Consider the following 26,391-nt stretch of genomic DNA (forward strand, 5'->3'; position numbering starts at 1 on the left):
TCTGAACATCTTGTTCAGCTGTAGGGTGGCACTGATCGAGCAGCACGAAGGCACAAGGGGCTCATGCCCCTTTTTTGTTACTTTGTGGATAGAGTACAGGCCATGGCGTGACTCTGTTACTCAGAGTACAGCCCTGTGGACCTCTTCAGATGTGGCATCTCAGCTCGAGTGAGGTCACAACTCAACAGTGGTTCAAGCTGTTTGAAGAGCTACTAGAGCAGGTTATGTTCCCTTTTCCCTCATTCTCACAGCTCTCTGTAACTTCTGGATCCTCTGCTTCATAAATTCAGCCATGATGGCAGAATATTAACAGGGCAAAGCCCGTCTTTCATGTAGAGCTTAACTAAACTGCTGAATAGAGTGCACCAGAGTCAGCACAGGGCATGGAAGGGAGGGGCTTCCCTGCCAGCCCTTCAGCCACTGCAGATATTGGGAGTGACTCAGTGATAACAGATAACTTCTCCTTTAAGTCTGGTCCTCTTTCTCTAGTCTTAATGCCAATTCTTTGTAGATTCTTGGGACCAAAGAAGTACAGTTTTCCCCCTGTTTTCCTCGTTCAAATATGTCAGTCCTTGAACATGAAAATAGAGCACTTCTATTTGGAGACGAGAACTTGTCACCTGAGTGTGTGTCCTTTGGTCCAGACTTACCTTGTGAATGTCTGCCCATTTTAGGCCATATTAACCTTTGAAAAGTCAATAGCTGTAAAGGCATTATAAGAAGTTCAATGGGTTTTGCCAGGTTTCCATTAGTTAAGAATCTCTGAAGAATCTGCAGTCACTGAGTATGCAATGAGCCTCTCAACACAGATTTTTCTGTGTAACTTTGATCAAAATAAGGAAGTTTTAGGAGTGAGATTAGAGGGAGGATACAGCCAAGCAGTGAGGAAAAATGGGTAAAGCTGCTAAAATTAAAAAGCTGACAGTTATCTTCTGATAGGCTGTCAGAAAAACAGAGGAGATAATATCAGTTTCAGGTATACCTTAATACTTCATTCTTCACGTATGTGAAAGCAAGTTGCAGAATTTCCCATCTGAAAATGATTTTTTTTTTTCCCCTCACATGAAGGATGAAAAGAGGGGCTGTAATGGCCCTGCTGTTTTTTCTACCACCCTGTGTACAAGATGTTGCTGGCTGGCTGTACCCCCATCCCTCTGGGGACAGAACTGTGGTGGGGGACTGGGCAAGCTTTCCAGAGACCAGCTCCTCTGCAGACTGCCTCATGCTGCCTGGCAGCACCTTTCAGTGGGAAAAGGATTGGTTGGTTGCTTTTTCTTTGGCTTATCTAGCTCTTCGCCTCCAAACAGGAAATACCTTGGCTCCTGGCAGCAGAGGCTTACTTGCTTTTTCCACATGAATCATGAGACTGGGGGTGTTTGATCTGCTTCATGGTGGAGGGTCTCAGCTGGTTTGTCCATGAGGTGGGGCAGCTCCCTGGGTGGGCTGCTGGAGGGCTCTGGGAACAGCTGAATAAAGAGGTGTGACAGTGTCCTGGCACCCTGTAAACACAGCCAGCCTGATTTATGTTCCTCTGAACTGCACTGCTCACACATATCCTTCTAAATGGTATAGGGCAATAATGCTGCAGACCTTTAACCAGTTAGGAATGAACTGCAAGCCAAGCATTGATAATATAGAGTCTGATAGCAGTTTATAATGCCTCAGCAGGTACACCTGTTTACCACGAATACTTTTCTGTGGGAAGGAGGTGGTGCTATATCCCTAGTTAAGCCTTCCCTCGCAGTGCCATCACATCAAATACTGTAATTTTTAGCTAATATGAGCACAGATATTTTCTTTTATCCTGGAGGTTCCTTGCTCAAATAATTTCAAATTCGTGTCACTGGGATTTCTACAGAAATTTTTGAGAGAGCTGGAGAAAACCTACAGAATGCAGAACGAGAAATGTATCTGCTGAGCCCAGCTTTGGGTTGCAGTGTCATTTCCTGACCTACTGCTGTAAAATAGTGGATGAACTGCCTGATTCCACACAGCTTCTTATCTGTGCTGGGTCCAGTGCTTTAGCTGGAAAATGCCAAATATACCATCTCAATGGGAGCTAAACTCTGTAGCTGCATGCAGTTTACTGAGTATGAACTGCAGCAGGATTCAATGCATTATGTATGGATCAGCCCTCTGGAATTGCACATGCATGTAAGCTATGCCTGTAGGAAAACGGTAATTTAAAACCTCCATCTTCCCCACCTCTTGGAGCTGACTTGTGTTAAATATTAACAAACATGGTTCATCAATTCCCTGGTTCACTTGGCTTCTTTTAACAACAGATGTTATTACAACAGCTCTGCCTGCCTCCCTGCTCCTGTCAGCACATCTGATGGTGAAACTCAAGAATCTGCGGCTGTAACTCTGCCTGCAGAGCCTTGCTGCTGCCCCAGCCCTGTAGCCACCCCCAACTCTCCCCCTGGGATCACCAATGCCTTCCACCTTTGGTGCCTGTAACTAGCTTGTGCTGGGAGACACTGGTTGCAGAGAGGCTTCAGTTAAAGGAGACAGAGAAAAGGTGTGAGGGAGCCCAGAGGAACGTGAGTTCCTGCTGTCAGAGGAGGAGGTGGTGAGGATGGCCAGCAACTCCAGTGCTCTGCCCCGGGTGACTTTCCAGACGCCAGAGAAACCTGGGGAGGAATCATCACACAGGAAACTGGGCAAGTTGACCATAAAGTACAACCGCAAAGACCTACAGCGCTGGCTAGACCTGGAGGAATGGATCAATGCCCAGCTGCAGGAGCTGTACCGATGCCGGGTGAGTAGCTACGGCAAACCAGCCCCTTGCTTGTCAGGTGAATGGGTCTAGAGGCCCTGTGTGCTGGGACAGAGGTTTGCTGGCTCTGCCTCACTGGAAATAGTTCCTCATCACCAACTTTCAGCAGGTATCTCCATGCCCCCTCTGCAGCACTCTCCGACTGGTGTGTCGGCAGGCAGGGAAGCTTGCACTGATGCAATCCAGCTGGCTTTGAGTGGCTGGTGTTGCACCCACTGAGGGGGTGTAGCTATTGCTCAGCATGAGTAGCACAACCTAGAGAGATGTATAAACCCAGGATGCTTCTTGTTGCTGAACTACTTGTGGTGAGTGGCTTTGCAGTGAGCAGTATCCAAGCTAGCTGGGTTAGAGTGATCAGTGTATCCCTGTTCCTCTTTGATGCAGCAGTGAGGGTCTACCAGCTGTTTGAATGAGACACTTCAGAATGTGCTGTATCTGTAACTGCAGTGTCTGGACTCACTGCTGGCAGCAGGGAATGGAAAAAAACCTCTTTGCTCAAATGTAGAGGTCTTATGCCTTCATCTTCACCAATCCCCAGTGCAGTCTCCCTTGCCTGAGCTTCCCTTTGCACCAGTAACAGTCCCTCCCAAATTCTTCCTGCCTGCCTGAGAGCTGCCCCAGTAGGAAAGATCCAGGAGTGCCTACATCCAATACCTGAATGGTACACGTCTTTACTTCAGCTGTTGCATTTTTTCACTGGGTTAGTGACATTCAAGTTCCAGAACTGCCCAGGAATACTGAAATTTTAACCCTGTACTATAGATTCTACTCATATATTGTCCTTAGATGCATGACACTTATGCTGGGTGCTTTCAGAAGCAATAGTGCTCTTCTGTGTTTGACACAATCCTTTGGACTGTGGTACAGTAAAAGATTAAAGGCTTTCTGCATTGTACATCATGATCTTAAACCCATTTAAATAGCTTGACTAAGGGTTTTGCTTTTCTCTCTAGAGCAGTGGCTGATACAGTAAGAGAACACAGCTTTCCTGACTCACAGAGCATCTCCATCAGTCCATCTTCAACAGATGACACAGATGGGTTTAACAAATTGTGTAAAACAGCTTATTTATGTCCTGGATGGGGATGGACTAAATGAACTGCCAAGCCCTCTCTGTCCTGTTCTCCGTATTTGCACCCCAGCGCAGTGTTAAGCACACTTTTGAGATACAAGGAAATAACAGCTGATGATTGCTTAGAGTCTTCCGCTCTGAGCATCAGCAGTTTCAAATTGCAATCCACAGTGGAAGTGGACATGTTAGAACAGCCCAGGAAAGGTGGGTCTTGTGCCACATTGCCATGATGGTACAGAGAAATTTTTGCCTGCCCAGGCTGATTTTCTGGGCCTGAGAGCTATAGAATGATGTCACCTCCACTGCTGAAGACCCAGACTTCAGGAACTGCTTCTGAGCCTGTCCTTATTATTGTTGTTGCTGTTGTTTTTTATTATTATAATCATTATTATCATCATTTTCTGTGAGACTGTTACCTATTTGGTATTTGTGGGAATGCACCAGATTCTCATGCGATGTTGAGAGATAAAAATAGTTCATTTCTGTTTCAATTTATGCCTTATGCAAAGAGCAGGCAGAAAACAAATATGGAGAAAAGGGTCCTTCCTTCTGTTGCAAATGCATGGCTCCTCTGAAAATGAGTATATTACTGCTTCTGTTCTGTTAATTAACTTTCTTAGATTTCCCAAACATAGCTTGTTTAGTAAAAATGACTAATCTCTTCAAGTTAGTTGTGGATTTCCAGCTGTTATCTACAGCTTATAAAATGATAGTAATAAATTCTCAGCTGTATTTTAGGCCTCTTGATAATGCATTATGAAACATTATACAGTGTACATGGGAACAGAAGGTATCAGCAGACCCAGTCAGGCAGGTGAAATGCAGTGTGTCTGCAAAGTGCTAGTGTGGTAGTCCCTGTGAGTGAAGGCTGCTCAAAAGAGTGGCAGTGACAATATTGCTTCCCAACCATGCCTGCACTGGCATTTAAGGGACTGTCCCTGGAGTTGGTAGCTCAGTTCAGAGATTCCTTTGCTTGACTGTTGAGGTTTGCCAGAGATAAGCAGGGAGAATGGCTGCTGCTTTGATGAACAGAACATCTTGCCCTTTGGAGAATTACTGGATTTTTGGCACTTTTTTTCTGAGACACACAAGAAGCACTTGGTATGACCAATAACATGACCCAAGATGGGGCTCCCCATGTGCTACTCTTACTTGCTGAAGTCGACAGAGATAGACCTTTACACTTGTAAAGGTGTCAGAAAAACAAGTCAGGTTACGTTATCACTTCTGTTTTTCAGAGAATTAAGAGCTGTTTACTGTCATCAGAGTAGCTGCCCAAAGGGGATATTTTTTTCCCTACTGCAAAATCCCAGCAGGCACAAGTGAGAAACCCAGCCATGCCCTTAAAGGAACAGATTGCCAGTGGATTGCCTGTGCTAGTATCTCTTCAGCACAACAGATTTCCCTGGTTCCTGATATATTCAGGCCAGCATAAGAGATTTGCTACAAGGAACTACATATCATAATGCTGTGCCAGGTCAGGGACTGTTAATAGGATCTCTTCAAATACATACATGTGCCACAGTAAATTACTTGTAATCACCCTGGTGTCCAGCATGTCCAGCAGGTCATCCTGCTCTCCTCTGTGCATTGTGACAAGACTATTTAGTTGCCCTGCTTCTTTGGGATTCCTTGGATTCATCAACTTCCATCACATTGTCTCTTTGTTACCTCTTACTTTGCTCCAGATGCCCTTGGCATTGCAATGTTCCTTGGTGTCTTCCAGAGATTCAAATGCCAGCAAGGTTATTTCAAACATCACCTCCTGATAAAGGGAATGCTATGATGTTTACTGTCATGAGGCTTTTTTGCAACAAAACTAAGACTCTGTGATTTTCAAGATGATTCCTTGCCTATGGAAGCCAGAACAGCATCCACACTAGGACTAAAAAGCCACAGGGATTTCGTACCATATCTCACCCTCCCAGCCTACTTAGCTTCTTAACCAGAGATAAAGTCAGACTGGATCAACACCTGTTTTCTAAACAGTCACATGAAAACTATTAATTTTAAGAAGAAACACTGTGTGGGTCACAGTGGAATATATTTAACTCTGGTTTCTTATTTATTGTTAAGTCACCTGTGTATCAAAGCTAAACAAAGGCTTTCTACTTCCTCTCTGGCATGGTACCAGTGACTGCTTGGGAGAAGTTTCTTTTTTTCCTGTAAGTATTGTCTTTATTGTTTAATGTTTTACATACACATCCATAAATGCCACAACCTGGCAATCAGGTACTGTGCTGTTCACCCAGTAACCTTATTCTGCTGATTACTGTGCCAAAATATCACTAGTGTTGCATTGTGAAAGATCCATTTTGTAAGTACCCTGGAAAAACACAGCCTGCTTTCCTTGTAGAGATTTGTGAAGCTAAAATGTGCCTGTGATCAACTTTACAAATGTTTCCAACTAACACCCCCATGGAGTACAAGACTGTTGCTCCAGTCGCTAAAACTTGGGGTCCCTCTTACATTAAAGGAGACTATCATATCCCTCTCATGTTTGTTAGAGAAAGCTGGCAAAATATTGTTAGGTCTTTCAACAGTGTAATTGTTTTTCTCTCCATTACTGCAAAAAGCCTTAGTATAAATACAAAGTATGTGAATGCAATTAGCATAAAAGCATAAAATCTCCTTCTATTATTTAAGCCTCTCTAAGATTAAGCCTGGTGGGGTTCTGTTTGGTGAACTCTTCGTAGAGGAAGGGTGTCACAGGCTGGTGTACATGGCACTGCAGTTTGATATCCTTGAAATGGTCTTCCAGTGATGGGTGATGATCCCTGAGTGTAGTGGTTGGAAAAGATGAAGAATACGTACATCAGGATGTGTGGCTGTAGCAGACACCACAGACGGGCTGGAATCCATGCCCTCATTATAAGAACCTCCCTTTTTTGAGATGATTTATATCTTGACCTCAATTTTGCAGCATAGTTTTATTGTAACTCAGCTGCTTAGATCTTTAAAGATGGTCTCTAGAGTTCTCAGAAGTTTGAAGGTTAATTAACTCTGGTGGTTTTTTTTTTCTTTTTAGCTAAGGGAGGAAACAGAGGCAGCAGCTCCTGAACCACAAATTGATCTTGAAGATCTCCTGGAGGTCCCTAATGAAGAACAGAAATTAAAACTACAGGTCAGATAGAGGGATTTGGTGACTTTAAGTTAGGGACATTTTCTTCATAAAGACTAGTGGCATGTGCAGTAGAGAATAGGTGTTTGCAGTGTTGCATGCTGCTTTCTTGTGCCTTCCTTTTTGCAGGGAGGGGAGAATTAGATCAATTCATAAAAAACTAAAATGACAACTCCTTGTTTTTTCAGGAAATCCTCCATGAATGCTCCAGCCCCACAGAGGTGAGTGAAGCACGGTACATATTTACATGTATACATGTTATACTACTCTGTTACAGTGTCTTTGCTGCTGCTTGGCTGAGGAGCCAAGACACTATTGTGCTGCAGATTTGTTTAATCATAATGGGAGGTGTTTGCCACTTTATTCTGTGATTGTAAAATTACATATAAATGCACATGGATGAGCTGAAGGCAGAGCATGGAGCAAGTAAGGAACTATGCTTTACAATCAGAGGAAGTTCTTTCCATGCTTTGGACATCCTAAGCTGATCAGTCTGAGCTGCTATTTGATCCTCAGTGTAGAAAAGCCATAGACAGTTACATAGCTCACATAATTTTTTACACTGTTAACTAAATGCATTCTTAGCTTAAAACACTCTAGGATTATAAGTGACAAGAATGTAGAATGGCCCATAGGTTGTACTGGGCAGATAATTGCTGAGCAGTAGCCATGTAGGTTAGTTTTACGCAGGGCTTTTTTTTCCCCCCCATGCGAACTTTACAAGTTTTGACTTTGAATTAGACAGTTAAATCACAATTTAGTCCAGAGGACTGGAGGCAATATTGTGTGCATGCACCACGCAGGGATTGCCTTTGCTGCACTGTACATCTGTGCAAAATGGGGTCCCCATCACTGCTTCAGCCACATGCACTGCATGTGAACACTCTGCTTGCACACCATCCATCAGACTCCACGTGTTGTCAAGCTGATGTGGCTGTGCAGTGACGAACAAACAGAACATGAGATGAATGCATGACTATCACTGAAGTTAAACTGGGCTGTAGCAATCATTACAGATACTCTCCTAGCAGGAGTTTCAACAAAGCTGGCAGTATAGAAATAGTTTTCAGAGTGTCTGAATGTCAGATCTAAGGCAAGAATCCCACATTCCCAGAGTGACAACTGAAGAGAGTTTGCTCTGCGAAGTCATAAGCCATGAAAGTGTCTTGTGGACAGCACAGTACCTGCTGAATACAGATACTGCTGCCCCATTGGCAAAAACATGTCCTTTCACCCTGGGGATCTTGAATCCAGTCCCCTTGAAAGATCACAGCAACCTAAATGGAGAAAGTAGACAAGAAACTGAAAGGACTGACTGAAAAGGAATTTACGATCCTAGGCATTTACTTCCAGAGCATGTTGTGGCAACCTCTGATCACCTAAATGAGGAAGCTGGGCTTCCACACAGTACAAATGGTAACAAGCGGCAATACTTCCAGTGACCTTGCCTAATTACAAGAACATGAAGCTATGTCTTTGGGTAAGAAAGGCTGCACACTTCTTCATAGTGATGTTACTTGCCATGCAGAGGGTAAAGTTTGCACTAGTCACATTGCCTTCTGCTTGGAATAACCAGATAGGCCAGTTTAGTTCATAGTCCTTGGTTGTGTCAGCAAAGTATTCAGGGTTTATCTCCATTAACTGCTCATCTATCTGCTCTGCCTGTCCTCAACCCCTATTCAATGTTATCATTAGTCCTACGTGTTTTGCTCCACCTCTTCTCTGCCAGCCACTTCCTTGTAGAACTGGCACAGCTCCAGGATGGTTTGCAATCCACAACATGGAGCTTTACTGGCTCAACAAGAGGGACAGCTTGCTTTGCCCTAGATTGGGAGGGCAGCAGAAGTGGGCAGGAGGTTATGGTGGCAACAGGAAGCAGTGGAATCTAAAAGAGAACAACAGCATCCTGAGGTCATCTCATGGTGGGAAAAGCAGGTATCTGGGATGAAGAGGGGCAGGCTAGCTCCTGAGGAGAAAGTAAACATGGCTATTCCAAGGGGAGAGAGGGGAAGGGAAGTAGAGGAGCTTTTAGACCCTTCTCATCCCTCACAAGTTCTTCTTTCCTAAGCTAAAAGATAGATTTACTCAATATACATCAAAATTCTGTCTTCTGCTCAATGTGAGGGTGAATGTGGGAATGATGGAAACACCATAGTACTCTTTGGGCTAGTGAGTGCTGTCATTAATATGACATCCTTCTTGAACCAATTCTTATTGTAGGACTTCATTACGGAATTGCTTAGTCGATTGAGAGGTCTCCGGAGAGTCACCAATCCTCAGAAGAAATGACCTTGCTCACATGGAACACCCAGCTTTGGTTACAAGGAAACATGTATCTTCCTCACAAAAACCAGGACCAGCGACAGAACTTCTGAATATGTTTAGGACTTACTGTTATTGAGAAACATCATCAAGTTTGTGAACTTTGTACCAGTGGTTTGAAGTCTCCACTCCTTCCAGATCTACACACACAGCAGGGACCTAGACGGGACATTTTCCTGATTCTTAAAGAGTGTGTTAACCTGAGGAATAGGACAAGATGTCCCTCCTTTAGATTCTTCTAGGAAATTCCATGCTGGTCAAGGAGCACTGAATACAGTTCTCAGGAGCTCATCAAGACTTCTTTTTTTCCGTCCACTGCAAGGAAAACAAGGCATTGGTTAGCACTAATTCATCACCATGGAAAATCAGCCACTGTTAAGATGCACCTCATTTCAGTCTGGCAGGGACCCAACTGTGATGTCCTGCCTGTTACTGCTGTACCTGACGCTACAGCTTTGCACATACTTTCTAAGTCTCACTAAGCCTCTGTTTTTTATGAAGGTTGGACAGAAAATATACGGCAGGATGGAAGGAAAATTTTTGAGTGCACCTGGTCTTCTTAAGGCGAAATTTGTGAAACAGCTGCTAAGACTAATGGCTAATTTTTTTTCCTTTTTGTGGAATTTAAGACTTAAGATTTAGAAGCCTTTTCTAAAGGAACAAGGTCTGGGAATGATTTTTCTCCTAGTTTAAAGAGATGTTGGAAAAATACTTATTTTATATTAAAACAGAGAAAAACAGCCATGCACTGCCTGCTTCTGCTCTCTCTTTAGATACTAAAGAAACACTGAAGCAAAAAAAATACCTGCTCCCAACTTCCCTTCAGGGAGCATCTTGAAGCAAGTCTTTTGTAGACAGGTTGGTCTCACAAATGAGCAGGGAAGTAGGACACAGTATCTCACTGCACAAACTCTTCTGGCTACAACTAATGTTTGCCTGGAAAAACACAGAGGAAACTACATCCAGCCTCTCAGCAAGTCAGTAACCTGACACATGTGCCTAGGAAATAAGACAGCAAATGGAGGCTGATTGCTTAGGCAGAGCACTCTCACATTATGCCCTGTCCCTACGCTGATGCCTGTCTCCAAACACAAGAGATGAGTCTGAGTCACATCCACAGGGGCTCCTATGGAGCAGTACGTTCAAGGCCAGCTTTTGTGTACATCTTTTGTTTGTTTGGTAAGCCAGGGGCAGAAGGGATCAACTATGGAACCAGAGGGACGTGCAGGTTAGCTAACAAAGACAAGGATTCTTGGGCTGGACCAGTAATATCTTAAATGCATTAGTCTTTCCATCTTTATCAGTAGCAGAGTGATGACTATTATCTTGTTCTTCCCTCCTATTTTTCAGATGTCAGTGAACAAACTGTGGGTTGTGTCCTTAGAGAGGACAAAATCCAAGCTGCAGTAACAACTGTAAGGGCCTGCTTCCTTTCACATGCTGCTCTTGTATCTGACTGGAAGCTGGTAAGCCGTGGAGCTCATGTCTTGTTCTAAGGCTGCTCCAAGATGTCCTAAGCCTCACCCACTAGGCTGGAGAAATGATCTTTCTTTATCAGATCCAATATATATGTATGGTAGTCCTGGGAACATGATTGTTGGCTTAAACAGGGGCTAGTGGGACATGCCTACCCTCTTGCAATCTCAACTTCATAAGTAAAATAACAACAAAAAAATTAAATCCAGAGCTGCAATGGTTGCAGATCTGGCACTGCTTATGGATGACACCTGCTAAGACTCATGTATCACACCCCTTGAGAAAGGGGATCAGCATATTGACAAAAAGCTCCAAGCACTGTTAAAAACAGACTAGCATCAAACAGAAGTTCAGGTGGAAGATCTAGGTGGACAGGCCATGAGCAAAGTGTCCTAGAGATGCAATTAGCTACAGCACAGTAGTATAGGAGTCCACATTACTTACATACCCTACCAACAGGCTTTGTTTTATTCTGCTGAGCTGCAACAGCACAAAGACATGACATGCTTCTCCTCTGGCCCAAGAGAAATATTTTCTTCCCCCTAGGCATTGTTCTGTATTTCCTCAATATGGAGTGATGCAAAAAGAATTTTTGTCTATGCTTTAAGGTAGACATTGTTAGAACCAAAGAAAAAGCAGGTACTGAAAACTCTGTTAGACAGAAGTTGTCTCTGTGCTTATTCTGCAAGTAGCAGGAAAGGAGTAAGCTGCAGACCCTATCATGTGCAGTTGGTTCTGACACGTAAGGAATTCTGACACATAAGGAATTCTCATAATACGTGAGAGCACTTCAACTGAGCACAGTGAGACCAGGGGAGCAAGGCAACATGGTAGATGATTTCTCAGCTCACTGGTGCAAAAGAAAAAGCAACATAAGGCAATCAGAGCAACTTCTTTTTTGTTTAGTTCTAAAACAGTAGTAACTCATACTTGGTTTTATTTACATTTTGGGTGTTCTCACCCTAGACCACAAGGATAGATTAAAATCAATGCTTGAAAAAAATTTTTTACAAACATCTTCCAGTTAACTTTGCTCTTTCTCAGCACCACCACTAGCGTAAGTATGTAGATACTATCTAAGAATGTTGCTTTAAAGGTACTTTGCCCTCTTGATTATATCAAGATAACTCAATGTATGAAAGTTCATGTGCTTTTCTAATTTGAATTCTTGTTGAAGTGGAGCCTACATTTGATAGTTCACATACAAAACATTTTGAGAGGGAAAAAAAATCTCATTGTCCCTCGTGACTTGCTACAAAGACAAGAGCAAACAAGCTGAATCTCTTTCTGGAAGATGCCAAGCTGTCTTCTGTCCTTGAACAGCTGAATGAAGTTGATCTGGTCTGTCAGGAATTGATTACCAGTATCTTTGTTTACCAGCACCTTTTCAAAGACAAGGATAGGGAGTAAGCACACAGCTAACAGTGCACTGCCCACTTAAAGGTCATGCAGCATTCCTCTTTCACAACACAGATTCAGCTAGGTGTGCTTCCTGCAGACAGCTATCTGGATACCCCTCTGCCCCTCCTACATGTTCACTGAGGCAGCAGCTACAGTGGGAATGGCTCTTCAGGGGAAAGTGATTGGGCTACTACTAAAATGGCCCATTACATGCAGAAAGTGCAGCAGCCACAAAAATGTCCATTAGTGGTGCAGGGAAAGCAGCAGCATGTGTCTGTATGACTGAAGAGACTCTTCCATGTATGACTAAGTTCTATTTCAGGTAATGGGTTGGGTGCATTTCTGGATTCCTTGGGATGGCCCCACAGAAACCAATCTGGGAATCTAAATAAACTGCTTCCGACTGCAACCTGCTCCATCACTACTGATGTGAACAGGGCAGGGCTTACATGACAGAGGCTGCCTAACTGCAAGGGAGCTCAAAGTTTGGTTGTGGCTGATGAAGCATTCAAAATGTTGCAAGTATCACACCAACTCATATTAAGATATTAAAAAAAACAGAAGCTGTAAATCAAGAAATAAAATTACTACTAACTGCTTGGAAAAGACATAGGCTGAAGCCCAAAGCAGTGGATCAATCTTAGGAGAGAAATAAGAACAGAGAGTTGCACCTTCCCCTGTATATGTAAAACATAAAGGATTTAACCTCAGACAGAACTGGGCTGTCTTACTATCAGACTAATCACCCATGTCAAATAGCAATGAAAAAGTGTCAGTCCTATGATAACATAAAGAAAGAACAGCATTTTGTTTTTGTTTTTAAGACTGCAAGCTCTTCAGAGCTGTAACTTACTTAAATTTTGTGTAACACAGGGTTAATTGTGAGCTCTTGCATCAGAACAACTCAAGTAGTTTTCCCATCTACCTGTCTCAAAGAGACAGTCATTGGTGAAGCAAGGACTGCCAGGAGAAAGAAGATCTCCACAGAAGTCAGGTTTTGCCACCCCTTCCTAAGAAAAGGTTTTGATGGCACTGCTGCATACGCTTGCCATTTTTACTGTGTATTACTATTCTACATTGTTTGAATCAGGTTTCTGTTGAAGAGCCTGATCCAGAGCAGCACGTTAGCAGAAACTCACCTTCAACAGTGGTTTAATTCATTTGCTGTCCTCTGACCAGAGGTGACAGAGGTGCAGGCAAACACTGTTTCATCACTTCACCTCTGAGGCAGTGACCTTAAGCACAGGGGCAAGGCAGACAGCTGGGAGTGGCAGTGTCAAACCAGACAGGCAAGATTCATTGGAAATTCCCTGTCAAGGGCAAATCCTTTATTTTGTTGCAATTGGAATTTGCCAACCTTAGAGAGCTCTCTCAAAAGTCACATTGTTTGGAAAGAGGTCATCCTGATGGAATAACAGAGCCTGTTTACAGTAAATTTAGCTGGGTGTTCTAGGCACTTGCAAGTGCCACTTGCATCTGAATTGTTTGCCAGGAGGGATATGGACATATGCAACTGAGCTTCTCTCATAACCAGAGAATGAGCATCACACAGGTGACATCTTAACCCTACTGGGGACCAAATAATAAACAAAATCAAATCCTGCTTTCAGACTAATACACAACTGTTACAGACTGACATGTTGCTCTTACAGACCACGTGACCTTGGCACAGCCACTGCAGGCCACAGCACTGTATCAGCAGCAGATTACCTTTTTAAAGGATCCTTCCTTTCAAGTCAGTGAGCAACACTGCCCTGCATCTTTTCCAGACACGCCACAGGAACCTTTTTGATGACTTCACTATTCTTCATTTCTTTCCCTAAGCCACTTGACACTAGGACTAACATACCATTGTAAGAAAGCAACACTTTGTAAAGGGCTATAAGGCATTTTCAGGAGAGACTTTAACCACAGGCCTCTGTAAATAATTTTTATTATGCTTTGTAAGTTCTCATCACACACGTGATCACAATGCAGACATTTTTCTCAGTGCAAAGTGCTTTGCTGCCTGTTGAACCAGTGTATAAGCTGTTAGTAAAAGCAGGAGGTTATTTATCAGCCAGTCAGTACTGCCTTAAACACACATCTTTACTGCTACCCACATTGCTTTACCATCTGTATTTATGGACTTGTATCCACCTCCTCATACCAAATCCTCAATTATCCCTGAGCATGCACAGCAAACCCTGCACTTCTCAGGTATACTTGTGAAGACAAAGTCACATGCCCTCCAAGCCTCTCTCAGATTACAGCACATCCTTTAACTGTCCAAAACATCACCCGTTTTGGCTGCAAATCCACTTGGATTCTTCCCATCTGGCCAGCTCCTCTGTTTTCCCATTCTGCAGCTCCTTTTCTGCCCATGAAGAGTGTGATCACTTCTGTTTGCAAGGAAGATGATAGCGGGAGGTGCGGTGGTCCTTCAGGTCAAACTCCTCATGGCCTTCCCTAAGAAGCAAATACAAAGAGCAGTCAGAAGTAAATACCCAGGCCAAGAACCCACCCTTAGCCACTGCACAAGGTATCTCCCAGCAGCCCTTAACCAGAAACTTATCCCAAGGGTTGGCTGTGAGGACCCACCTGGTACCCATGTGGACTAACTACCTAAGATATTCGCTTGTAACAGACATTTCTGAGGTGCTTTATGGGAAGGTCTGCTCATCCTTGGCAGCTGGATTTGAAAATGACAACAGGTCCTTCTGTTTCTCTCCCTCTTGAACAGATTCATGTAACTAATGGCTCATCTTCAGCACTATGTCTGTGATTCCAGGGACATTAGCAACTGTGCCAATAGACAAAATTACAGTCTCCTCCAGAAAACTCTGGGAAATAACTGAAAATAATGCAGTGTATTAGCAGCTGTCTTAACCACACTCAGGAGCAGGCAGTGTTGAGTAAGACACAAGCCTGCATCTGCTACACTCACCTGCCGGCCTGTTAAATCTGCTTTTCCTGATGTTTGCTGTCAGATACTTCGGTTTGGATGCTTTGTTTTTAATAATCTAACACTCCCAATCATATGTTTTCTTAACATTTACATATGGTTTTCCCCCACTTCATTTGTATTTCTCTACAACAGGAAACATGAGAATATGCACAAAAGCATCTCTTATTACCCCAACCACATTTTTAGCAACCTGCTGTCTTAATGTCATCCAGCACTAATCTGAGAACCCAGCCAACTACCCAATACTTTTGAGGCATGAGAAAAGAGAAATCACACAACCTGTTAGGAAGAACTTTGTATGCAGAGGAATTAACCCTCCAAATCTGAGACATGAAAATTTTGTCAAAAATCAAGCTACACGTGTTTAAGAACCAAGACTACAGCTGCTGTAAAGTCTTGTAAAGGCCTGACTGGTGAAAAAAGGTTCACATATACATATTTCAACAAAGATTTTTTTAATATGATTTAAGACTGCAAAATCTCAACCTAAGAAAAGCCTCAGGAATTTATACTATCTGATCTCCCCCTTTAAGGGAATTCAGCCCAGGTCATCCATCAATGGCATTAACAAGCCATAGGAGTCACTGAACAATGGTCTCATTTATCCCATCCCACGGATTGCAGCACATCAGCTGCTCCAGAGAACACTCAGACAATGTGCCCAAACATGCACTGAAGCATTTCTGCCTAGGACCAGTTTAGTCTCTGAAGCCTGGGACAACTACTGATCACACAAAGTATTTTTGTAACAACTAGCATTCAGCTCAAATCTGGATTCCTCAAATCTTGCCTCCTACTGCCTGTTTTTTTGCCCAATGAGAAAAACAAACAAAAGGGGCCAAGCTTACCTCTGACCCACCTCTCAGACCCAGAGGAATTGCAAGACTCACCAAAAACAGCGCTGGCAGTAGAGGTCCCCGTCACAGCCATGGCAGCGCAAAGTGGCATCTTCGTTGCAGATGCAGCACCAGGGTAACTCATCCTCATCACTATCATCTGCCCTTGCAAGAACTGGGGTGGTTGGAGTGTGGCTCTAATTCACACAGAAAACAAGAGACAGTTCAAACCCCAGCACAGACAATAAAGGACTTTAACTGTAATGCATGATGGCCACAGTGACCTGTCCCACGGTCCATAGTTTACTCCCTGTTGATCGTAAGCCTGTGACAGGAACTTGACCAGAGCACAGGGACAGGCTCCATAAGCATCTAGATTGTTAAATAAAAACCCAAAGTAGTTGCTAGAATTTGAGTTTGTATCTATGTTGCTTGGAACATAAACAGGTATTCAGCCTCATTTAGTGTCTGCAGTGACACCCACATTGTGTGTGCTGTGCTAAGGGCATGGAGCCCACATCTTCTGGCAGGCACTACCAACAATACCATGTGACACACAATTCCTGCTGCAAAAGCAGGAGATCAAGCAGTTTTGCTGAAAGGGGCTGTGTAGGAAGGGAAAGCAATGCCAAGGTGGGGGCGTTGTTTTCTCCCTATTGTAGAAAGAAAACTGTGGGACAAAGGAAGTGCTTTGCCAAAAGGTCCCTACTATTCATATGTACCTGAGGCTGGGGCAAAAAGATCTTCTGAAATCATAATCTAAGTATTTCCACACAGCCAACTATGGTCTCCTTCTCCCTTACAGAGAACTCTTGTAGAACTGAAAACACACTGAATCATAGTGCCTGGACACTGGCAAAGGCAGCTTCCTGACACAGTCTTTTTCTAACATTATCTTTTACATCAGTAATCCCAGAAATGCAAGGTGTCATAGCTGAGATGGATGTTTTTGATAATGCTTATAATTATATCATTTCTGCCACTGGGAGCAGGCCTGACAGGTGCCTGTGAGTCACAGGTGCATTTAATTCCAGTAATACACATTAGAGATTGTGTATATATTTCCAGAGTAGGCCAGAATCCACTCTGAGCATAGGGTATCTTGCTACTAATTCTTTCCTCTGACATTATATGAAAACATGGGCAGTAGAATGCTATTAGAGGTTCTATTCTGCACATGCTGAAAGCACTGGTAAACTTCCCATTTACTCTGGTTCAGGCTGTATGGTACTACACCGTGGCCTTGTTCACCTAATTATATATGTATATGTGCGTATAATTGTCTAGTATCCATACTGTGAGGTGTCTACCAACTTCTCCTGGTTTGCTTGACGCTGTATCATTCAGCACAAAGCCAGCCTGAAAGGAATCGTATTCCAGGGAACAATTCCTTTTAAAAGTACAAGGATGATTCACAGCTGAGCTCAGAGCTGGTCAGCCTTGCAGAAGCTGCTTGGCTTGTTTGCTCTGGAGAAACTGGTTAGTTAATTTTTTTTCTGCATCAAGCGTAGGATACAGCAAACTTTTGCTGCAGAACTGTACTCTCCTGACACCCTGGAACATTCAAGATGTCAATTCAAGAGATCCTGACCAGTTCACTGACCTTTTGCTTTGCTTTCTTACTCAGGTTCTGTTGTGAGGGTCCTGGTTGGGTGGTCTGATCTGGAGGAATGTTGAATCCACTTGCTTCATCCAGGGCTGCTTCTTCTGTGAGCTGGCAACAACACAAAGCAAGAAGTCTCTTGTTTCAAACACAGCTGGGAGCCTCATTCTAGGCCCTAAACTTCCTGGGCTTGTTGCTCTCACGCAGTAATAGGAGATGACAACTCTGAATGCAGCTGGTGTTATCCAGACAGATGTAAGCTCACTCTGCACTCAGAACACTCTGTGTCCATTGTGGACAGTCTGCAGCAGCAGGGGTCTGCAGCTCACACACACTGCAGTGCAGCTATCAGACCCCCAGCATCATTCTAATCACACACATGTGACATATCAGACAAGCTCAGGTCTGCCTGCAAGACAATTCAGAGACATTTTAGAGAGAAATGTAGGTGTAAGCTGAGCTACACAGCAAACATCTCATCATCCATGTTCTAACTGGCTGGGGGAAAACACAGAACAAGAAGTGAGGAAGTACCAGCAGAGTGGGGTTATACAGGAGACACACATAGACCATGAGAGACACCAAGCATGAATGAGGAAGACAATGTGACAGACTAAGTATTGTTGTCAATTGCCTGTCAAATAGAATGGCCCATGGGAGCTAGTATTGGAAAAGCACTAGGAAAGTAAGGAATGAAACTCTTCTCAGGAGCAGAAACACATCCTTTGTGCTCACCAGGTAACACACACACTGGGCATAACCAAGAGGAAGAAAAACAAGGCCACAGCTGCCACTTCTGACCTGTTTCAGCACTCTGCGAATGGCCTCCTCCTCAGTCACTTCCTCATCACTGTCAGGGAGCTTATAGGTTTCCAGAGTAACTGTAGGAGTAAGAAATGTGACTGTAACCCACACCTGCCTCAAGCCTTGTGCCCACTTAGGTACCAGAGACAATTCTTTGTGATGTGAGCTGGCTGTGGCATTCTGGCTCTAACCTTTTATGGTGCAGATTCCTCAAAAAGGACGTTACTGTTTATTTTTAATACTTGGAAGAGAGAAGGAAAAGATCCCCACCAAAACCAGAGCCTTGGTTTTAAAAGTTTGGTTAACCTCATCAGAGCATGCTAGAATTATCCCAAAGAAGGGTGCAAGACAAAGCAGTCTGACCTTTCGGTTCCAGCCTTTACCCTCAACTTAGATCGGTTATATTGATTTCATGACAAACCAACCTGTACAACTTTGCAGACAGAACCAAATCTCAGCCTGTTTCTTGCAGAACAGAGGAATTAAATGGGTAAACACCCAGAAAAGAATTTACTCTGTTGTACCAATTTGATTCCTCTCTTAGCACTGTATTCTCATCTGTTACCCACCTTTCTCTGGGTCCTCGCCTTTGAGTGCTGCCAGTCTCTTGGCAACCTGTAGGATCTTTTCCTGCCTAGTGTTCTCTTCTCGCAGCTCAGCAGCAGCTTCTGCCAGAAGTTTATTCTTCTCTTCCTCTAGCTGTTTTGGGTCCAGATTTGCAGGGCAAACACAATCTTCACTTTCCCGATTGAGATCATTCAAACCTTGGCTACTAACAGCTGCAGACAGACACACAGAACACACTGGTGACTCAGCAGCAATGTTCCTTGGGCACAGAAAACATGACAAGCAGTGCTATGGGAACAGCTTGCTGCTCTCCATGAAACTGGATAACAAGGGGAAAAGGCATGCCAGTAGGATCCCCGCTGTACATGAAGAGAAGAAAATGAATTGATCTGTGGCCTACAGTGAGATTACAGAGAAAGCACTGCAGCCAGCAAGATAATGATATGCCAGATTCTGATGTTTTGGAACAGTGCACAGGTGCATTAGGAGTAGCAACAGCTCCTCCCCAGGGATGAGTCACCTTAGAGAAACAGAGAATCTGAAAAATACAAGCCTGACAAGAAGGAACCATCTCCAAGCAAAGACACCGAGACCCAGATGGCTGCTCTTGGTCGGTGTGGGGGGTCATAAGGGGAAGATATGGACAAACTGGACACTCAGCTCACCTGGAAGTCACACAGGGAGGCAGGCACATATTCCCTTCTCAGCATAGCACATATATATTAGACATAAACAGGTCTGTGGAAGCCAAAACATACCTTGAGGCTGAACTCCTGGTCTGTAATGCTCGTCAATGGCAACCTCCTCAGACAGCTGAGTTAACAGGTCATCTGTCTGCTGGACCAGGCTTCTGGTATCAGGAGGTTGGTGTACCTAAGAAACCAGGGGAGTGTGGGAAAAGGCAAATGAGAGGAAAGTGGCATACTCAAAGGAAAAGTTTGGCAACCAAGGTCACCCTAGATGGGAGCAGCATACAAAGATGCCTCCACTGATATTGAGAATCTCAGTTTACAGTTGTGGTGTAAGATTTGTAAGGGTTTCATTTTCAGAGGTGCTGAATGCACATGGCTCTAAGAGCAGTCACCCAAACAAGGCAAAGGGGTGCTGAATGTGTAGGAGTACATGCTGCTGGGTCCCTACTCCAGCTCTGCCACTACCTCCAGTGTAAACAAAGTGCCATTCTCAACAGTGCCAGCCAGCAGCCCCACAGAGACCTATGATAACAGCTGGACATGCAGCTGAAAAAGAACCACAAGGAAATGGTATCCTGGGGGACAAGATCATTTCTACAGGCTTTCAAGGCATATATCCAACTGATTCCTCTGCAACCTCAGACAAATCACACTGGGCCTCCATTTCTGGAAAACGTAACAGGATTCTGCCCAGCTGGTATACAGTAATAACTAGAAGACGTAGTTAGAAGGTAGGGCTGATAAGCCTCCAACACAAACAGCTCTGAAAAACTATGACCACTCAGGTACACAAATGAGTTGAGAGTAAAAAACTTTAGCATCTTGTTGAAAATATACACACGAACTACATCTGGCATAAAGGAACATGTTGCATTCAAATTGAAGCAGTGAACTGGTAAAGGCTGGTGATTTGCTTCTGGAGCAACGACACAATCAAGAAATAGAGATTTCTGAAGGAAGCTACCTGAACACAAAAAAGCTGAAGGAGGAGGAATGGTTAACATGCTGTGACATCAGTTACTGTGTCAGCTCAGAATAAACTGCTGACTAAAGAGCTGAGGGAGCTTACAGGTCTGGGAGCTTGGGAAGGAGGATCTCTCCCCTGCAGGACAGCCAACCGGTCCTCCATTTCCTGTGTGGATGGAACAGGTCCCCGGCCATCCTCCTTCAGGGCCGCCAGCCTAGCTTCGATCTCAGCCTGAGTAGGGATGGACTCTGCAACTCACAATAATCCAAGAGAGGAGATTATTCTGTTATTGAAAACAAAAAGCTACATGTTTCTTTTCTTAAAATTGTATTTCTTTCTAGAATCAGACTCTGAACACCTGAGCAAAACCTCACCCAGCCCTGACATGAATGAGGGGTCATACTGCAGTGACTCAGAGACTACCCTGATGCTAACTGCTATCCCTTTCTTCCAAGTCCTTGCCTCCTTCACAGTTTATCTCCTAGCCATAAAGTATTACGGTGATGTCATCAGCCAATCAGCTGACTTGGGATTCTAGGGACAGGCAGAGAAGTATCATTTAGGCAGTTCAGTCCATTGGTCCCACATCTCTTAATGCAATCCTAGCCATATCAGTCTGAAACCCTCCCCTGCCACATAACAGATGAGAGGCAACGGCTGCAAGTTGTTCCAGGGGAGGTTTAGATTGGATATTAGGAAAAATTTCTTCACAGAAAGGGTTGTCAAGTACTGGAAAAGGCTGCCCAGGAAAGTGGTTGAGTCACCATTCTTGGAGGTATTCAAAAGTTGTGTAGATGTGGCACTTTGGGATATGGTTTAGTGGTGGACTTGGCAGTGCTGGGTTAACAGCTGGACTAAGTGATTCTATGATAACCTGGTAACCATCTTGAAGAGTGTTCTTTTTCTTTTAGAGGCCACATATAATGTTTAAAATAGTTTATTCTCACGCAAGCACCTCAAGGCTGTCCCAGAACCTGACAGCTGTGGACTGGGATGAGAATCCTTTTCCTTTTCTGTGAGACAAGGCTGGTCAGAACATAGTCTCACAGAGGCTGGAACTGCTGTTGCCCAAGACAATGACTCACAGGAAATCTTCTTCAAAATAGTTTGGCCAAAGACTTTCATTTCATTCTACTCCAAGTGGGTTTGATACAGGTTTTTACCCCAAACTATGGAAAACAAGAAAGTGATTTTACGGGTAAGATACTGCCCCAAAACTGAGTAGTAATTGCAAGAGAAACCCCAAGAAGCAAAACGAAACTGGAACATAGATCTAAAATCATTGTAGAACTTGGCCATTGTGGCAGCAGGACTTGGATGCTCTGTGCTATTTTAAGCCTTCATTCCCCAAATATCACAGCCTCTTAAAGCCCAGTGCTTCCCTCTCCCTCCAGGTTTCTTGTTTCCCAAACAGTAGTGTTCCCACCCAAGGTATTTATGGTATTCTCTAAAACTCACTCGGTTTCCTTTCCTCCCTGAGCCTCTCCAGTCTCTCTGCAATAGCTCTATCCTCTTTTGTGAGCCCCTGGTATCTGGAGCCTGCTTGACCTGGGGGTCTTGCAGCTGCCTTCTGTTGGTCTTTCAGCTGGTTTTGTTTAGCTTCAAAAGCTGCTACACGCCTGTGACAAGGATGAAAAAAATACATGACAATTGAGAACAGGGGTTTTAACGCAGAGATAAGAAAACATCCTCTGTGAACTCAAGAGGCTGTTTGAACAATGTCAGTGCAGAAGAGAAATTAAACCGCTCTCTCCAGTATCAGCACAATAAGGTACTCCTAAGAGTAAGGAAAACTTAAGGAAAACAAGAACAGCACACCTGTCACTACTTCCCAGGAGACAACATTTCACCGCAAGGTTCCTGGTTCCAAGCCAACTCTGATCAGCCACAGATAATGGCAGATAGTGGCTGTTCAGGAGTCTATTCAAAAGAGCATACCCCCCGCCCTCCCCCCCCCCATTGCTCCAAACAAACTAACAACCCAAACAGCAACACAAAAGCTCCATCCTTAACCTAATTCTGAACATGCAAATACCCATATTGCAAGCCCCACTTTTGCTGGTATCAACAGGGGAAGACCAGGGCCTGAAAGGTTTGTCTGCAGTAGAAAGAACTGCTTGGCAAGTGCAACTCACTTTTTGTAGTTTTCTGGTGGTGACCATTTTGCTGAACTGCTTTGAGATCCATCTCTGGAAAACAAAAACCATTTCTCTGAACTCAAGATACTGACAATACTTCATCATCTAGTGTCTCAGCTCAAGAGGAATCAGTAGGTGTTTCTTGACCTCTTGGTATAGCTCCTTTCTTAACCTCATTAATACTGAGAGCAATCAGCTTATGAAAGGGATTAAGATAATATAGCTGCCCAGGACAGCGGGAGCCTTCATTTCTGTCCTTTGGTCCAGTTATTTTGCATCTGAACAGAATGTGATTTAATACGGTCACCAGTGATCCAAAGGAGGTGGGGCTGAAATACCCTTGCCTCCCACAGCCTGCACCTCCCAGTTTAGAGAGCAGGTAAGGAGTATTTAGGGAAGACTCCCAGTGTAATTAGCTTCCATGCAGCAGGACACTCTGAAAGGAGCTGGGGCATGCAACAAACAGAGAATTATATAATGCACAAGCAAAATAAAGCATTACAAAAGTTATTATATAACCACCATCATAATACCAGAACACTGGAACACTGCACACCACAAAAATGTGTTGTCTTTTACTTTGCTGTGTTCAGGTTGAGAGACTAGACACTTACGTAAGGTAGTTAGCACATTTTATTTGTTATTCGGAATCACAGCTAAGGCTCATATAGTAACAACTGAATTCAACATTGTTGGAACACTTTCCAAAGTTCTAAGGCTTCAATTCTGAAAGCTTTTGCATGAAGAACAACACATGCACCTTACAGAACTGCAGCCTATGTGTATTACCTGCAGGACAGGATGCCATCCAGAAGGACCTCAACAAGCTCAAGAAGTGGGCCTTTGGGAATCTCATGAGGTTTCAAACAAGACAACGTGCCAGGCGCTGCACCTGGGTTGGAGCAACTCCTGGTATCAACACAGGCTAGGTGACAAACAGATCAAGAGCAGCCCTGCCAAAAAGGACCTGGGAGTGCTGGTGGATAGGAGGTTGGACATGACCCAGCAATGTGTGCTCACAGCCCAGAAAGCCAGCTGTGTCCTGGGCTGTATCCGAAGCAGCGTGGCCAGCAGGGCAAGGGAAGGGATTCTGCCCCTCTGCTCCTCTCTCATGGGACCCCCCCTGGAGTGCTGCATCCAGCTCTTGGGTCCTCAGCACAGAAAGGACATGGACCTGTTGGAGTGTGTCCAGAGGAGGCCACCAAATTGATTAGAGGGATGGAAAACCTCTCCTATGAGGAAAAGCTGAGAGAATTGGGATTATTCAGCCTGGAAAAGAGATGGCTCCAGGGTGACCAAACGGCAGCCTTCCAGTACCTGAAGGAAACTTCCAGGAAAGATGGAGAGGGACTTTTTTAGAAGAGCAAGTAGTGACAGGACTAGGGGCAATGGTTTTAAACTGAAAGAGAGCAGGTTTAGATTAGATATTAGAATGAAATTCTTTACTTGGAGCCTGGTGAGACACTGGAACAGGTTGCCTAGAGGAGTTGTGGATGCCCCATCTCTGGAAGTGTTCCAAGGCCAGGTTGGATGGAGCTCTGAGCAACCTGGTCTAGTGGAAGGTGTCCCTGCCCACAGCACAAGGGTTGGAAATAGATGATCTTTAAGGTCCCTTCCAACCCAGGCCATTCTATGACTCTATAATCTACCTAATCGTCAGGGACGATTGTTTTTCTGCTGTAGCTCTATAGTGCTGATATTAAAGTGATGAGAAAAAAAGACCCAGAAGAAACATCAAGAAAGGTGGCCTTGTTTTCTTAATGGCTCTGAAGTTGTGAAGGGAAATCAGAGAATTTCAAAACTGAAAAGACTAAATACTGTCTTTCACTGTTTTCAGCAGCCCATGAAAATGAAGACCTTCACTAATGAGGCTCTCCTCCTTTAGACATCTGCAGAGCCAGAAAATTCCCCCCTTGCTGGTGAAAATTCCTTGCTATAGGAGAAAAGCGAGGAAAAGAAACTAGAAAAATGCAAGAGAAAAAAGAGACAGAAGAATTGGCTGACAGAGGGATTCTGGTGTGCACCTGTGTTCTTGTGTTGCTTGTTCACATGTACAATCCTGCTGCTACTGAATTACATGCTTTGTTTTCAACAGGAAGTCTACAGGTTATGTTTGCAAATAATTCTGTTCTCTTTTAAAAGCAAAAATTTTACAGATTTTATGCTACAAAATTTTATGTCTTCAGGCCACACATAGCAGAGGCCCCTCAACAAGGAGGATTTATGTCACTGTTTGCCCACAGAAGTAATAACACTTTGAACATCTTATTGTCAGGCTACTCAATTACTACACATCTGAAAAGACTGCCAGAACTGTTAAAGGGGTGTAGATTTTTGGGCAAAACCACAGTGTGGCTTAACCTCAGCCCATCTAGTTAAGCTACCCACAGGAATTCAGTGACCATCCATGAAGATTTAAACCTTGTGCTTTCAAACTACTTTGTCACCATAGAGAACAGGCACAAATCCTGATTCTTATTTTTGGACTGTACGGCTCATATAACAACAGAGATGTCCCATCTTGAAATTCCGGGGTCCAGGTGGCATCCATGCACATATAGAAGGCAGAGCTCTCGTGCAGAAATCTGCAACACCACATGGAATGCAAACTGAAGAAAAAAACCGGGAAACTGTCTTTGGATGAAGGAACACTCCTGTCTTACCCAGTCAGTTTTCCATGGCACTGCTTGCACACCTTCTGCTGAGTGTTTCCACAGCGGGGAACAACAGCACTGAAGCTCCGGCAGCCCGAGCAGAAGGACCGTCCGCAGTTCTTGCAGCCACACTGCAGATAGGAGAGAGGGGCAGGACAGGCTTCACCACCTCGGCACCACACACCCCCCACCGCTCTGCCGGGCCGCATGCAGGCACAGTGCCCGTGCCGAGGCACACGAAAAATAATGCTGGGTTTATGCTGATTTTTTTGTGACAGAACTGTTTCACCAGCTGCTGCTGAAGATATGGAGACTTAAGAGCCTTGGAGCACCAGCACATAACTCCTGCTGGGAGCTGAGTCACCACTTCAGCCCACAGTATAACTAAGTATGTGTGTGAATTGTCTGAGACCATGACAAAATCCTGGATTAGAGGGAAAGCATTCAATGACAACTTTTTTTTTTTTTTTTGGGTCAGTTATTTCCCATATTTGAAGACATATCGGAATTAGGCACCACGAGAGCTCAGTAAGCAAGGACAACAACGCCAGGATGCTGGCCAGCAAGCGTGTCTCGGCGCCGGGCGAAGCAGTTCCCCGTTCCCTTCTCAGCCCCTCGCACTGTGGGGGAGGCACCCGCGGGACCGGCCCGCTCCTGACCCCCCGCAGCCGGACTTGCCTCTTTCTTGAAGACAGAGAACTTGCACGCGCACCCATAGCAGCGGCTATCCATGGCGCTACCGCCCCGGCCCGCCCTCAGGCACGGCGCTGCAACCCCGCTATGCCAAGCTCCATGGTCTCCCCCGGTCCTGCGGCTGCCTCAGGGCCAAGGATCGGAGGCGAGCGGGGCTGTCACAAGCGGGGAGCCGCGGCGAGTACTCTCCCGTCCCCTCGACATAGGCCAGGCGGCGCATGGCCCGACGGGAGTTGTAGTCCCTTTCCCCGCCCGCCCGCCCGCCTTCAGACGCCAGGCGGTTCTCCGCGAATAAACTACACTGCCCAGGGCTCCGCAC

At 44.5% G+C, this 26,391-nt stretch overlaps 2 protein-coding genes across 3 annotated transcripts; one reads left to right on the forward strand and one right to left on the reverse strand.

Annotated features, from left to right (window-relative positions):
- The first annotated feature begins 2,527 nt into the window (after positions 1-2,527).
- PPP1R14D (protein phosphatase 1 regulatory inhibitor subunit 14D) lies at positions 2,528-9,301 on the forward strand. Its single transcript, XM_032112279.1, has 4 exons — positions 2,528-2,761; positions 6,880-6,975; positions 7,161-7,193; positions 9,193-9,301. The coding sequence occupies exons 1-4, from the start codon at positions 2,579-2,581 to the stop codon at positions 9,259-9,261; spliced, it is 381 nt and encodes a 126-aa protein (XP_031968170.1). The 5' UTR covers positions 2,528-2,578; the 3' UTR covers positions 9,262-9,301.
- On the reverse strand, positions 6,528-26,275 carry ZFYVE19 (zinc finger FYVE-type containing 19). 2 transcript variants are annotated; one of them, XR_004240816.1, is made up of 12 exons: positions 26,058-26,275; positions 25,389-25,510; positions 22,723-22,776; positions 22,046-22,206; positions 20,690-20,835; positions 19,687-19,801; positions 18,931-19,140; positions 18,359-18,438; positions 17,558-17,668; positions 16,009-16,151; positions 14,452-14,619; positions 6,528-9,609 (listed from the first exon to the last, which is right to left on the reverse strand). XR_004240816.1 is itself a non-coding variant. In XM_032112278.1 (11 exons), the coding sequence occupies exons 1-11, from the start codon at positions 26,109-26,111 to the stop codon at positions 14,547-14,549; spliced, it is 1,269 nt and encodes a 422-aa protein (XP_031968169.1). In that variant the 5' UTR covers positions 26,112-26,275; the 3' UTR covers positions 14,088-14,546. The 2 variants fall into 2 exon arrangements, 1 of the variants encoding a protein (XP_031968169.1); XM_032112278.1 differs by lacking the exon at positions 6,528-9,609 and having other exon boundaries at positions 14,088-14,619.
- Between the last annotated feature and the right edge of the window lie 116 nt (positions 26,276-26,391).

The sequence above is a fragment of the Corvus moneduloides genome, chromosome 6 (assembly GCF_009650955.1).
Source record: "Corvus moneduloides isolate bCorMon1 chromosome 6, bCorMon1.pri, whole genome shotgun sequence".
In the NCBI taxonomy this organism is placed as follows: domain Eukaryota; kingdom Metazoa; phylum Chordata; class Aves; order Passeriformes; family Corvidae; genus Corvus; species Corvus moneduloides.

Coding starts and splice junctions, on each gene's coding strand:
- ZFYVE19 (XM_032112278.1), bottom strand. CDS start 26,111: ATGGATAGCCGCTGCTATGGGTGCGCGTGCAAGTTCTCTGTCTTCAAG. Junction 20,836..22,045: donor CAGGGAGGAAAGGAAACCGA/GTGAGTTTTAGA, acceptor TGTGAGTTGCAG/AGTCCATCCCTACTCAGGCT. Junction 14,620..16,008: donor TACTGCCAGCGCTGTTTTTG/GTGAGTCTTGCA, acceptor TTTGCTTCTTAG/GGAAGGCCATGAGGAGTTTG.
- PPP1R14D (XM_032112279.1), top strand. CDS start 2,579: ATGGCCAGCAACTCCAGTGCTCTGCCCCGGGTGACTTTCCAGACGCCA. Junction 6,976..7,160: donor AACAGAAATTAAAACTACAG/GTCAGATAGAGG, acceptor TTGTTTTTTCAG/GAAATCCTCCATGAATGCTC. Junction 7,194..9,192: donor AATGCTCCAGCCCCACAGAG/GTGAGTGAAGCA, acceptor TTCTTATTGTAG/GACTTCATTACGGAATTGCT.